Source organism: Glycine max, chromosome 13, assembly GCF_000004515.6.
Source record: "Glycine max cultivar Williams 82 chromosome 13, Glycine_max_v4.0, whole genome shotgun sequence".
Lineage (NCBI taxonomy): Eukaryota > Viridiplantae > Streptophyta > Magnoliopsida > Fabales > Fabaceae > Glycine > Glycine max.
Genome location: NC_038249.2, coordinates 10,268,216 through 10,283,966, shown reverse-complemented (window position 1 = coordinate 10,283,966; position 15,751 = coordinate 10,268,216). Strand labels below are relative to the sequence as shown.

General features: G+C 32.4%; 1 protein-coding gene across 6 annotated transcripts; it reads left to right on the top strand.

Annotated features, from left to right (window-relative positions):
- The first annotated feature begins 7,024 nt into the window (after nt 1-7,024).
- On the top strand, nt 7,025-15,144 carry LOC100779405 (TOM1-like protein 3). 6 transcript variants are annotated; one of them, XM_006593713.4, is made up of 11 exons: nt 7,035-7,225; nt 7,690-7,845; nt 7,917-7,982; nt 8,933-9,011; nt 9,295-9,390; nt 9,727-9,840; nt 10,388-10,533; nt 11,216-11,297; nt 12,198-12,283; nt 13,891-14,082; nt 14,299-15,144. In XM_006593713.4, the coding sequence occupies exons 2-11, from the start codon at nt 7,736-7,738 to the stop codon at nt 14,918-14,920; spliced, it is 1,593 nt and encodes a 530-aa protein (XP_006593776.1). In that variant the 5' UTR covers nt 7,035-7,225; nt 7,690-7,735; the 3' UTR covers nt 14,921-15,144. The 6 variants fall into 6 exon arrangements, with proteins under 6 accessions (XP_003541937.1, XP_014620735.1, XP_006593776.1 ...); XM_006593714.4 differs by having other exon boundaries at nt 7,035-7,228; XM_003541889.5 differs by lacking the exon at nt 7,917-7,982 and having other exon boundaries at nt 7,025-7,225.
- The last annotated feature ends 607 nt before the right edge of the window (nt 15,145-15,751 follow it).

Here is a 15,751-nt window from a genome sequence, read left to right as displayed (position 1 = left end):
CTGTTCACGTTCAAAATACAAAAAAAGAATACAAAAAAAAAACAGAAAAAGAATGAAGTTGAATAAAGGAGGTCTTGGTTTGAAGACTTGAATTGGTTTGAGGACTTGGTTGATTTTGTTTTGGGTTAGTTTTTAAAGCTTAATTTGTAATTTTGGTTTTGGGGTTTATTACTTTTTCTTACTTCCCGCTTATTCCCCATTGCTCCTCTATTCCTTTGGGTTTTAGCTACCATCCTATACTTTCATCTACCTTGTCCTTGGCCCCATTACAACCTTAAAAGACCTTTTGATCCTCATGTGCATGTGCTTATGATGTGGTTGTCAATTTTAGAGTCTTGCCAAGTCTATGTGCTCTGAGAGTAAACAATAGCCTAGACACTTGAGAGATAGAGTGCATATCTAATGAGACTTTATCACTTTTCATTCTTGAGCTGATTTACTATTTTGCCATGTTTGAGATGCTTGGATGATTTTCATGGCGGCCTTGACTCTTTAACTCTTTACGTGTTGGATGTTACCCATTCTTTTCATTCCTTGAGATTCATTGAGAAATATGTAATTGTTGTTGTGTCTGTTTGTTTCTCTTTAATGTCTCTGGATTTGTCCCTTGGTTTGTTTTCTTTTTTTATTTTGCCCAGGAGTGCAAAAGGCTAAGTGTGAGGGGATTTGATGTGTCATCATTTTCTCATATTTCTTAACCCTTTTTGTCACCATTTTAATTACTGATTAGCCTTAATTGTCAAATTAATTATGCAGTTTTATCATTTGGGCATACTGGATTAATTTTGTATTTTTAATTTAATTTCAGGAGAATTATAAGCAATTGGACTTGAATCCGGAATTGGGCTTGGACTTGAAGAGAGCAGACAATTTTATTCTACCAAATCTTATCTTATCTAGATTTTATCTCATCTAGATATTATTTAATCTAGATTTTATATTATCATATCTAGATTTTATCTCATCTAGATACTATTTCATCTAGATCTTATCTTATCTAGATTTTATGTCATCTAGATATTATTTCATCTAGATTTTGTCTTATCTTATCTAGATTTTATTTTATTTATGGGCTTGGACTTAAAACAAATTTGTAAGCTTTGGGGCTAAGAACCTATATAACAGCACCAAGGTTCTAGTTTTAGTCCTCTTTTTTCGTTTTAGTCATTTTTCGTTTTAGGGAGAAAGAATAATTTTAGGTTTTGCAATTCCAGTTTTTACTATTCACATAGCAATAAAATTCGTTTCTGTTTCAATCTGCAATTTCATTTTCTACTGATTAATGGAAGGCTAAGTCTCCAGCGTTGTTTTCTCTTGAGGATCAAGCACAACTCTCTTTGAGGTTTTATTATTACTATTGAATTCTGATTAGTTCTTCCTCTTCACCAATTACTCTGTATTTGTTGCTATTTTTCTATGCATGCTTAGTGCTTGATTAATTATCTCTATGCTTAATTTACGTTCATGCTTAATGATCAGTTTCGTCCATGATTAATTGGTGTATGTGTTGCTTAATCACATAATGAATGTCTTATGTTAAATTTCGCTTAATAATTTAATTTAGGGTTGAATTAAGTGGTTGAACTGATAAAGGATAAATCTTCGTAACCTAGGATAAGAGACTTGCTTGTGAATCAAGGGGAAACAACGCGTTTTAATTATGATATTTTCTAATTCAAATTTACTCGTTGTTTAATTTACAAAAACAAACAACCCCCCCAATTCGTTATTGTTTTATTACTATCTATTATGAACGTTTGGTTAACCATTCCTCGTTGGGAGACGATCTAGGATCACTTCCTAGATACTACATTTTTAATGTTTATTTGATTCAGGTACGGCCTCGATCAGACAATAACAACAGGGAGGCAATCGTTTCTTAAAAACAGGCCTCGAAATTGTTCCAATGCCCATACAATATTGTTCACACGCTCACCCTCCAGGTATGCAAACCCAGCAGAGAAAGTCATCCCTGTTGGTGTCACCCCCACAAAGTCAAGCAATGAGAGTCTGTACCTATTTGTTTTGTAGGTACTGTCTATCAATAAAACAAGATGACACGCATTACATAACTTAACTGCATCTGGGTGACACCAAAACAAATCACACACCACAACTTCATCCTTCAATCTATACCAATGAATGTATTGATCACGTTCAAGAAGCCTCATTAGGTGTTGCATTTCAGTGTCATCTCCTCTTATTGAAGAACGATATGCACTTCTTGCATTGTAGATTTGTTTGATTGTGGTGCAACTATTGGTGTTGTGCTCCTTCAACGTTAGCAAGATGTTTCTTGGTTTCACATTCGACTTTGTCATTTCAGCAATGATATTCTTCTCATCATTTGTCAATCTCCCAGCATATGGATGTCCAACTAAGGTCTTTGCCAATTCATGATTGTGAATCCCACAAATCAACTTCAGCATCCAACTTTCTCCTCCATGCACTGGTTTCCCACGAAGCTTGAAGGGACAACCACATTTCCCAGTGTCTGTGTCTCTTCTAACAAATTCTTTCTTCCTACACTTGTACTGACCGCTCCTTTCACACCCAATTAACACAAATGAAGTTCTTTCTCTACTACCAGTATATGTACCAGACCTCATAATTACTGCAACAAAACCGTTTTCATGGGCAACCGTTCGAGCCCACTGCAAAACGTCATCTCAGGTTGCAAAGACCTACAACGCAACCTTGACATATTAATTTTTACACAAATCATACATTAAACGAAACAACTAAAACTGATCAACATGATTACCTGAGAAGTATTAAAAGCGTCTGAACAATCAACATGTCCTTCATTCACACCACAATGTTGTTCATCTTCAAAATCCATATCAACTTCTTCAGACATCGTATTGTCATACGCCCATTGATCTTCGTCCATCTTAATTCAAACTATAACTATCACCTAATTCAACATTCAAATAAATAAGTTGAACAATACAACAACCTAAATAAATTGACTAAATAATTACTTCAAACTATGAATATCGACTAATTCAAGATTTAACAACCTAATAAAAATATTTTATCTACATCAATAATTTAACAAAAAAAAAACTTCAACTTTTAATTACCTAATTTCAACATTATAACTACATAGTTCATATCACCAAAAAATATTTCAATCTAGGCGGAAAAATCAACACTTCAACCAATTAATATAATAATATCTTACGTATTTTATGTTTGACATACATTACAAATAGAATTAACCAATATAACATAGACATATATAAAATAATCTAAAAATTAAAAAAACCAAAAAACAAATTAACTCACGGAAGAATCTTCTTCCGCAATTGAAAATAACAACTGCGAAAGAAGGTTCTTCCATGCACTCTAGCGGAAGAAGTTCTTCTGCAGAAATGCACGGAAGAAGGTTCTTCCGTAGTTAATGTTACAACTGCGAAGGAACCTTCTTTCGTGCAACCTCGTGGAAGAAGTTCTTCCGTGCCTTTGAAGCAGTGTATTCCGACATTCCCGTACCCAAAAAAAAAACCCATACCCACAAAAGCTATAAAATATGTACCTTGGTCGAAAAATAACACACCAAAGCAGAGATCTCTAACTTCACCACACCCCAAACTCTCTCAAAGCTCCAAATACCGCACAATACTATCATGGAGAAACAAAGAAAGCAACAATGTAAATAAAAATGAAATAAACCAGTTTTTGTAGAAAAAACACGATCAAGGGTATTTTGAGAATTATAAAAAATTGTTGGATGCACCACCACTGCTTCAAGTGATCACTTGAAGCAAATATGGACTCATGAGTCTTTTCTCTTGAATAAAAGACATTTCAAGCCTTTCGGAGGAGTTTATTTTTTCAGCAATAGAACTCAATCGGGTCTTTTTGTAATGAAATCTTCTACTTAATTATATTGAGGATTTTTTTAGTATATTAATTTCTTCATGAAAAAAATATTAAAATGACTTTTTAAATCTGGCAACTTAGTACTATTTTTATTTTTGTTCTTATAAAATTTTTGTTTACGTTTTAGTTCTATAAAAGGTGTTTGTTCTATTTATTTATTTTTTAAAAATGTTTTAGATAATTTATTTATGGTTCAAAGCGTCATGTAAAATATTTTAAGAATGAAAAATAAAATTATTATATTTTATAAGGATTAAAGAAAAAATTACAGTGACAAAAATAAAAAAAATACTAAATTATAAAGAATATATATATATATATATATATATATATATATAAACAAAGCCTCAAGAGCAACAATTTCATATATCTTCTCTTCATATACTACTTTTAGAACATTGTCAATCGACTTCTTTTAGATTCCTTCATTAATGCTTTCTTTTTCTTCAACATCAGGACCTAATTAAGATGAGTTCCAATGCTGAGAAAAAGGTTTCTTCTTCTCCAACTAAGTGTGTTGTTTGATTTGCCATTAAAATTGTTATGCATGTTCTTTTGCAAAAATACTTTTGTCTCAAAAGTTATTTTTCACCTGATTTACAGACATACTCTAAGTCTTATCCTTGAATAATTACTTTTGAGCCTCAACAACCATACTTCAGTACGTAGCAACAACTGTCCTTAGGCATCTTCAGAACAATCTCCACAATATCCTTCTAAAAGCTTATGTGCTTTGCTGAAAGTTGATGGGTGGATTCTGAGCTTAGTCAGTGCATCTACAATTACTTTAGCGTAAGCATCCTTGTTCTGAACATCATAATGCTATTATTTCTAGAGCCTTGTTCAGAAAGTTTTACTGCAAAATTTCCTAAATAAGCATGCGCATCTCCATCTATACTCGCTATAGCTTTCTTTTCCATAACAGGTTCAGAATATTAATCCTATGGAGTAATGAGGATTTCTCCACCTTCTCTTATCTTTCCTAATTCATCGCAAATACAAGCTTCGTCCATTCTTTTAGATGATCAAAAAGGTATTTTAGCTTCCCCATCATAGATTTTCAACAGTCACTCTTCATGAAGCATTGTCCTTTTCTCCACTTTTCAACAAATAAGCCTGCATCACAAGATGAGCTTAATTTTGGTATCCAATTGACTAGTGTCCTTAAATTAAAGGTCACTATACCTTCCTTTTTTGGGATAGATATTCCTATAATAACAATATGAGTCTCACAACTTCGCTCGTTGTTATATCATGAACATTTATCCCTAGTCTTTTGAGCAAAAATGGAAAATTCTAGCTATTGTTTCTGAGTTGTCTTTTTAAAACTTTTGGTACGTAGAAACACAAAGAACTTATTGAGAATTTTGAAGACACAATTTTGTCTTTCTTAATCTCCCATTTTAGTTGACAAACTTTCATTTGTATATCAGAGTCTTTTCGAACAGTGTTAGAGCTTGACCACAATTTTTTAGGGGGCCAAAATACTAAAACAATATTCATTTACTAAAAAAATATTTTCAACACAAGATATACTAATTATATAACTCAAAACACAAAATAATAAGTAAAAAAATATTCATATACTAAAAATCCAATTTCAACACATTATTATACAACTCAAAACACAAAAATAATAAATAATAAAAAATATCAATGCATATTAAACTAATCCAATGAATAATAGATATTTCAATTAATTAACATAAGAGACTATAAAAAATCTGAGTTTTTTACGAAAAAAATAAGAAAATTAAATATTTACAGAAATAATAAATTTTTATTTACGTGAATGATACAAACATGATGACAAATAATACATCCAATTAAATATTTATACAAATAATATCATTTAATTTAGGGGGGAGATGACACTCTAATCCAAAATAGGGAAAGCCTTTGGACTCAAAGAACCCTTACATATCACATTTAGCTCACCCCAAAGGGATAGGCAGGGTTCCAACCTATGACCGTCCCGTGAGGTGCCAAATTTTATCTTGTTTTACTCAATCAACTCCTTGGGATTTCTTAAAGTATTGATTAAGGAACTAGAAGGAGATTTCTTTTATTAAGATACACAATTATGTTATCTATGATGTTTTTAAGCTTTCTCATGATCTGCACTATAATTACTTTCTTTTTTTTAATTCATTAACTATTACACTATGAGCGCTTATTAACAATAATGATTTGAGAACGTAAATAATTAAAAATTATGATAAATATAGTATGTTACTTTTATATATATTCTCAAAAAACTTATATAATAATATTTATGATCAACCAAATAAATTTACTAAATATAGTATGTGATTTTTTTCAAGGAATGAAATCATGAATATCAGAAATGCACCGCGATAATATATTTTAATGTTTCTCATCTCTTTCTAATTCTAAGAATATATTTTAAATTCTATTACATTCAAATCAAATCACTTAGGGAGTATTTGGTTTGTCTTTTTTTTTTTCATTTTTACTGAAGAAAATGATGATGAAAATATGTTAGGTTGAATTTTTAAAAACATTTTCAATGAAAATATTTTCTCAAACAAATCAAAACTGAGAAATAATAAAATCTTGTTTTGAGTTGAAATTATGAACCTTATTTTAGATAAAATGAAAATGCGGTGCGAAGGAATGTAATTTTAAGCAAATCTAAAAATATAATTTTTTTTTTAAAACGAATTTTCAATGTTTTTATTTCTTAAAAGCAGAAAACCAGAAATCAAATCAAACATGTTTCAGAATTCTAATAGTGAAAAACAGAAAATAAAAACAAAAAATGAAAACCAAACATATCTTTAATAATTTTATTTTTATTCTAATTTTCACCTATTTACTTTAAACTAAATAAATCAAATAAGTCAATATTTCTTCCGTATCAAATATAAAAAAAAACGTCACACTAACTAAAAAAATTAATTAATAACATTTAATTGTATCAATTAAACTATTTTTTTTCAATTTATCCTTTATTAAAACTTTATATAAAAATAAGAAAGAATCATTAAAATCAAAACATCAATTAAACAAAAAAATATTTTAAAAATAATAAAATAAAATTAGTAGAAATTTTCTTGTATTTATATTTATTAATGTTATATATGAGAACAACCTAGAATTTAATAAGAGAGGAATATTTTTGAAGAAAAGTTCAATATGAAAGGATACATAAAAAAAAGTGAAGCAAACCACACCTGACAAGTGACGCCAACAATCCCCATTGCCCAATCCCGAAGCTGCGGCTTCCTCATTCTTGCATCACATATCCCAATCGCTTCTGATTCGAATTCCATTTCAATTTCGATTCGACGGGTTTTTCATTTGATAATTGAAGGTGGTTAGTTAATTTCACTCCTTATGACCTATCTGATCGTTTTTCCTTTTTATTTTCCTCACACGTTGATAACCAGAGAGACTGAGAATTTGAGATTGCTCTGTTCACAACATTGCCTTGTTTTTTCAGGCTTTAGCATTTTTTTACAATATTATTATTTTTTGATGGATGAGAATGATATTATTTTAGGCTAAATTGGTAGAATGAGTTTCTGGTTTCAATTATAGGTTTTTTTTTTTAATAACTGGGTGGATGGTGGATCCCTTCTGCTGCATTCTTTTATTTCTTCATTTTGAAAATTGTGATATTTTGAATCGTAGATTGTGAGTGAAACCTCTGGTTAGATTAGACTACTATTACGTATGGTGCATTCCAAAGTTTTATTTCATGGTATTTTTTTTTTTTCTATATGGTTGCTTTGGCTTTATCTTGTTAACGATATCACATTGGGTTTCTCTTTGCAGAGAAGGTTTGAATTGAGATTGAGGAGTTTATTTGAGGGAGAGGGAAATGGCTAACAATGCAGCAGCCTGTGCTGAGAGAGCAACTAGTGACATGCTGATTGGTCCAGACTGGGCAATTAACATAGAGTTGTGTGATATAATTAATATGGACCCTAGGTATCTTTCTTTGTTTTGCCTTATTCCTGTAATCCATTTATTTATCTATTAATCTGTTCTATTGGTTTCAGGATATGCTTTATTTATCTATTAAGAAATGACCAGGAAACTAGCTGCTTGATTGGCCATGTATTTTGGTAATCTTGCACCACGAGTAAATTTTTAAGTGATTGTTCCACAAATAAACATTTCCACTGTGCTTATATACCATGGTGGTTGATTTGGTTTGGAGAATTCCATGTTTGGGGGGGCGGGTGGATGGTGTTTTTCTTGGTTTGCTGGAAAGTGTTCCGTGTTGTGTAGGAAAATGGAACAGTTAATCCCTATGGCTCATCTTAATCTTATTGGATGATGCCACCTTTATTCTGCATTTATATCTCATACACTGGCCTCGTTTTCTGTTGTTTCTTAGATTTTATTTCCTTTTCTTTATTTTAAATGGGCTGAATTATTTGCTAATGAAATGCTGAACACCCCTTTGGTTTCCCATTTAGGGAGCACCATGTTTTAGGGACTGGATCAAAATTTATTGTTGGAGTCCTCGGGGACTTATGCATGCTAAGGGAATACCATACTGACAACTTGGGCAGTGCTAATATAACTGATATATATTTTCCCCTTAAGATTTTTATGGCCGGAGAATTGTATGTTGGTGAGTATAAATGTTCTTATCAAACAACAGAGAATGGTTTCATGTTATGATTCTAAAATTTGTAGTATAGTGGAAGCTTAGTTACACTTTTGGTCTGCTTAGTTTCCCTAATATTTGATCTTGGTCATTTCTTTATCAGTTGCAACAATGTTATCCCAATAGTTTCTGAATTGATACAATTAAATCCCCTACTTAAGTACAGATAGTGCCACGCCAACCATAGATGAGGGGTATAATTGCATCAATTTGAAAGCTGTTAATCTTTGTTGAAATAGGAGGGCCAGAAATGAGATTAAGCCTCTTTTGAGTTTATCTTCCTTTTTTTTGTTTTCGATCTCAAAGTATAAAATTGCTTCAACCCTTATTTTGAATTTTTCTCATGGGATTCCTTTTACATTTTCCTCATATTCAATGTTGAACTGATTTAATTTGCAGGCAAGCAAAGGATGCAATAAAGATACTTAAGAAGCGTTTGAGCAGTAAAAATCCCCAAATACAACTTTTGGCTCTTTTTGTCAGTATTTTTTCAAAATACAGCTTCTGTCTCTTTTTGTCAGTATTTTTGTTCTTTTATTTCTTGATAATTATTAAGCAATTCATTCAGTTTGATATCATGAATTAAGTTATATATTCTAAATTGAGTAAATTATGTAAAAGTCTTCCGATCTGTCATTCTGTCTGCATGCAAGATATTATGAATAAAGTGCTTCCAAAAATTCATATTCATTGTTTGTGCAAGTGGTAACAAAACACTGGTTACCTGACATGGACATTTTGTATCCAAATATTTGATGTAGGCACTGGAAACCCTTAGTAAAAATTGTGGTGACAGTGTATTTCAGCAGATCATTGAACAGGATATCTTACATGAAATGGTTAAAATAGTGAAGAAGGTATTATGGACTTTTGATACTGGATGTTTCTTTTATAATTATTTTTTAAGAGAAATTTTTAGGGTGAAAGATCACTGTCCTATCCAGAGACAAGGTAGCCCAGGCTCAATAAGTGCCTAGAGCCTTAGAGGAGTACTTATAGATAATATACACACAACAGACTCCAATGACTTTTAAATGCTGACCAACTTAGTTGACAGCTTGACTTGGGTGTGCCAAGTGCCAACTATTCTTGACACATTTCTTTTATAGTTTACTGTCATTTCTGCAGCTTTATGTTTCAAATGAAAAACTTGCTTATCAAGTGTTGCATTTTTTTAATCCTATATTGTACAGCCAGACTTACGTGTGAGGGAAAAGATATTGATTTTGATTGATACATGGCAAGAAGCTTTTGGAGGACCAAGTGGAAAATATCCACAGTACCTTGCAGCATATAATGAATTAAAGGTGATTGCCGTTGTAAATTTTGATATTGCTTTCTTAGTGTTATTCTAAATTTTAAAGTGGTAATTCTATTTTAAATGTATGTATGTATGTGTGTGTATATATATATATATATATATATATATATATATATATATATGTATGTATATATTGACATTCTATTTTTTATTCATGTACATACATACTGTAATGAATGATAATGTCAATTGTTTTATACCTGTTGGAACATATTTTTTTAATTGCTGCCTTAATCCAGAACCACATTAGCATGCACTTTATTATGATGTGTCAAAATTTATTTTCACATATCATCAGTGTTTCCCCTGCCCTTCCCAGATTATTTTTAGTAAGTTGTATTGTTGGACTAGCTTCACAAAAATGTTTAAATCTGCTCCTGTATGTTATTGATTTTCTCATTAATAAATCAATACATGTGCCGATATGTATGTGCTCATTCGCACAAATTATATTATTAAATTGCTTCTATTTGGATTGGAGCTAAGACATTGATATTCAATTTCTGTAATGTATTAATTTTAATAATTGGCAGTCTGCTGGAGTTGAATTTCCCCCACGAGAAGAGAATAGTGCTCCTTTCTTCACTCCTCCCCAAACCCTGCCAGTTCATCTTGCTGCTGCAGAATATGATGATGCTTCTATTCAGGCTTCTCTTCATTCAGATGCATCTGGCCTTAGGTACTCTTCATGTTTGTACTGTTGTAATCCTTTGTTTGTTTTGTGTGGCTAATAGTGTTATTAGTTTTAAACATTTTACATGTGCATGAAAGTAACATAGTTTGTGTCTCCACCTTATAAATCTTATTATATGTAAAGGTGTCAGAATAACTAGAAAACATCTCACAGTATCATTATTTATCTTATCAATATAACACGAACATATTTTAGATGATCACTTTTAGTTGTTTCCATATTTTCTTATATTTCATGATTTATTTTCATATTTAATTAGGGTTAGCAATCTAGTTATAGTATACTATTAATAGGCATTAGTTCTTTCTACTTTGTATCAGATCTTAACATATCACATTGTTATATGAATATAACAGAATATTATTCAGTGTCATTATTCTCTGTTCCTTGCTTAATTCTTTGCTCGCTGTTTTTTACTTTTTTTTTTTAGTTTTTGTACCCTGTAAATTTTGGATAATGGGTTTGCTTCTAAAATTTGGCTTATATTTGAGTGATTATAATGAAATTGTCATTGCCTTCCATTGATAACTTCTGTCTATTCTCAGAAAAGAAAGCATAGGACTAGGAGGATAGTTTTATTATAATCAATGTAGACTAGTATCTAACTGTGAAGATTCACCATCTTGAGTTGTATTGGTGTTTATCCCCTAAACTTTCTTTTAATCAGTTTGCCAGAGATCCAGAATGCTCAAGGGCTGGCAGATGTATTGACTGAAATGGTTAATGCCTTGGATCCTAAAAATCCTGAGGTGATGCAATTTTTTTATGTTGTTGTTGTCCTTGTCTACTCTCTGGCTATCTTCATTCTGGAACTTTTATTCTGTTATTATTGTTTATGAAAATATATGTTTGAATTTTGAAGTTGATGCATTTAGTATGTGACAGAAACTAGATCGTATCTCAAAGAGAGATCTGTATATATACTGTATTTATTCACTGCAGCTACTGATATCAGTGTGATATCAATTACTCAATTAGTAATCAGTATGATGGATTTACAGTGGAATTGACTTAAATTTAAAAATCCCAGGGAATGAGTTGTCCTGTACTCCGTACTCTATATAATTATTTCCTATAAGCTCTCTTCCCTCTTCACTCTATTACACAATTAGAATACATAACAGAACTTCCCTACCAAACCAACTCTTAAAGCTAGTGGTAATCAGTTGACAGTAGTGACATTCCACTTACCATTTTGTGTGTTTAATCCTTTAAATCTAGCAGACACCTTGATGTTGATTAGTGGTTTCCTAAATGTATGCATGATGTAATATTATGCTACTTGTGTATTACTGTATTACTGTGGAGTTTGAAAGATTGGATATGTGATGTATCCCAGTTTAGCAAATTGAAATAAGCCCCTAATGGCATGATTGATCATCAAAGCCAACCCCCACATATGAATGATGATTTGTTGCAGTTGCTGAAATTGAAAATAAACAAGTTAATGTTAGAGTATTAGCCAGATTCTAATTATAAGTGTTTAGGAAGTTTGCATCTTTCAAATTTTGGATTACTATAAAATGTCTGTTAGGTGAGAATGTTACGAGCTTCAAATTTTGCATGCTTTGACTTTTGTCCAGCGCAAAGCAGTTATGGCAAGTAGTCAATACTAATTTGTTTATTAATATTCTGGACAAAATATGCAGGTTGAGAACCAGGAGGTGATTGCTGAACTTGTTGACCAGTGTCGCTCATACCAAAAGCGTGTTATGCTTCTTGTAAATGAGACTTCGTAAGAATATTCTTTAAGATGACCAAGTCCAATTTGTCTGTGTAATTAAGAAGAATGGCTGTAATGTTTGTGTTAAGATATGATATGATAGAGATTTAGGAGATATAACAAGATATGATTTTATTATAATATGGTAGAGATTAAGATATGATTCTGTTTATGATATGGTAGAGATTAAGAGATATCTTAGCTTATTTCTAGGAAATTAGGAAACTTTTATATTATCTAGTAGGATTATATCTAAGATTTAGATTAGATTTTGATTAGTCTTTTACTAGCTTTTCTTTTTTTGTATCTATATATACTCACAGTCTTTGAGTCATTGAACAAGAAGAGAAATACACAGCTTTTCAGCTATGTTCTTCAATCTCAACATGGTCCCGAGCCATGCCATCCTCCATGAACAAAATTATCTACTGCTGCCATGAGAGAGTTTTTCTTCGATCTTTATCAATTTTTATTTTCTTCTCCCTCCAAGTCTTTTTCCCACTAATTCAGTTTCTTCTTCTGCCATGAGAGTCTTTTTCTTCTTCGCTTATGATTCCATTATTCTTTTAGCATTTCTCTTAAAAAAGAAAAACACAAACAAATCTCTCTCTCCTTTTCTCATATTTTCAGAGCTTCCTATTTTGTTTCTTTGATTTGGAGTTTCAATATGAGATTCGTCTTGTTGTGTTTGATCTCAGATCCATCGTGTGTTTGATTACTTCTCAAATTCTTTTTTGTTAGAGATAAAACACTAGAACAATGGTGATAGTAGCAGGAACCGGTTACACTATCACATGGAGGTTTTTCGATGCTTGCTGCGAGTGTGGATTCTTCATGGTTAAGCTTTTGCCTACTGAATTTGGAAAGTAGAACTTTGGGCATATGATTGGTCTGTCCTTGTCTGTCTGTCCCAAATGCACTGGCATTGTCCTAATTATTGACTCAATTACAGTCCTTGGGGTTCGATCTGGTCAAGAACCATCTTTTTTGGCAACTGCTTACTAGTCCCATCCATTATTGTCATGGACATCAGTTTATCACCCAACTGTTTTCAGCCACCGTCTAATGAGTTCAGTTTGAATGGTAATGTATTGTAACAAGCTAAAAGCATAGTTAGCTTGAGGGGGAGTGTTGGAAGCTGTGACTCTTTGGCTCTTCCTCTGCTTGTTTCAAGTCCTATTGTGCTGATATCTGAGTCTCTAATGTCCTTGCATTCTTGTCATGGGTTTAAGTCTGATCCCCCGCAACATGAGTTAGAAGAAGAATCTTCAGTTTTTGGTGTCGTACTCTGCACACCGGTATTGTGAGATTAAGATATGGTAGAGATTATAATATGATTCTGTTATAATATGCTAGAGATTAAGATATGATTCTGTTTATGATATGATAGAGATTAAGAGATATGTTAGCTTATTTCTAGGAAAGTAGGAAACTTTAATCTTATCTAGTAGGATTATATCTAAGATTTAGATTAGATTTTGATTAGTCTTTTCCTTTTTATTAGCTTATCTTTTTTGTATCTATATATACACGCACAGTCTTTGAGTCAACGAATAAGAAGAGAAATACACAGTTTTTCTGTTATGTCCTACAAGCTCAACAGTTTGCTTCTCTTTCAGGGATGAGCAGCTTTTAGGTCAGGGATTGGCACTGAATGACAGTCTTCAGCGAGTGCTTTGTCAACATGACAATATTGTAAAAGGAACTCCAGATACAGGCACAAGAGGAACAGAAACGTCAACTCTGCCACTTGTATATGTAACCAATGAAGAGGATGAGTCAGACGTTGATTTTGCCCAACTAGCCCATAGGTGACCTAAAAATTGCTGCATTTTATTTAACTGGTGGCTAGTTTCTTTCTCTTAGTGGATTCACAGTTATATCGGATCATGTTGGTTACCTGTCTAAGGCATGATTCATTTGATAGTTGATACACTGGTTGATATATATTCCTTACTGTCTTCATTTGCCATTTTATTTTTTCAATTTAGTCTTTGTGATTACTTGTTTATATACCATGAGTTCAGGTCCTCACGAGATACGAATGCACAGAGAGCCAATGCCAAGGCAGAACCCGTGAGAGTAAACCCAATTCTTCCTCCACCACCAGCACCAAAGAAACCAATCTTCACAGATGCTGGTATGATTGACTATCTCAGTGGTGATGCATACAAAACAGAAGCATCCCATGAACAATCTGAACCAACTTCATATGCCGTGCCCCTTCATTCTAGTCCTACTAATCCTGCCTCAACCGCTGCAACACTATCTTCCTCTCCACCTTATTCCCCAAGTACTCCATCGCGAATTTTAAGCAAACAGCCTGTGTATGATGAACCACCTCCCATCAATAAATCCTCAGAAAGCCTTCCTCTATCTCCCTTGGAAACACAATCTCCAGGCTTCCTTCTGCCGCCCCCTTCAAGCTATAATCAGAGACAGCAGTTTTTTGAGCAACAAGGTGTTCCTCATTCAAGTTCTGGGTTCAGTTCCGCAGATGACAGCTTGTTGGCACAAACCCAGAATTTGTCTCTGAATTCATCTACTCCAACCAAACAAGAGAAGACAGAAGATGTCCTTTTTAAAGATCTAGTTGACTTTGCAAAATCTAAAACCTCATCCTCTTCCAAACCCAGTAGGCCATTTTGAGAGATTTGGTTTGTATTGCTTACGGTGGTGCAGCTTATGAATGTTTTTCATCAGGTTTTGCTTCTGGTCACTGAGACGACTCATTTTATGGTGGTCTTCAATAATATTCGATTATGGTTTGTCCATGCATGTACCTGGTTTAATCAATACGTTGCTGCATATATTCATGTATATTGCTCATATTGAATGTTTGCTCGATTTTTCAATAATATTGGATTGCATCAGAATTTCTTTTCCATTTTTTATTATTCAATGGAAAATTTGAATTTGGAAAGGCTAAGCAAGGTATCTATCTATTCATGGCCTACGAGTAGTAGAGTAGTGAGGCCTGCAGAATAGTACATAATAGGCTAAATTATTCACATGCTTCCCTATCTTTATTTTAGATTGTAATTTTGGTTCTTTATTTTTTAGAAGTTATAAAATAGTTCCTTATTTATTGAAAGTTATAAAATGACCCTTTACGTAATTTTTGATAGCATGTTTATCTGAAAAATATATAATGAAAAAGACATTACTTTAGGGGTGTTTGTAACATTATTCAGTACGAATCAAATTGAAGTCTTTGAACGCGGGGTGTATGTATAAAAATTAAATGAACCAAACCAGCTTGATTAGTTGATTCTAAATTGATAAACTTGGCCATCCCACGTCTTAAAAATTATTCTTTTTTCCTTCTTATTTTTACACTTTCCCAATTTATGCACTCGCTGATAGCGCAACACAAAAGCTCAGTTGAATTTCCAACAAAAATTCCATAACAAAGCAGATTTTCATTTCATTGATTGCACAATTGCATTAGATTACAAAAACTCCCTAATTAGTACAAAA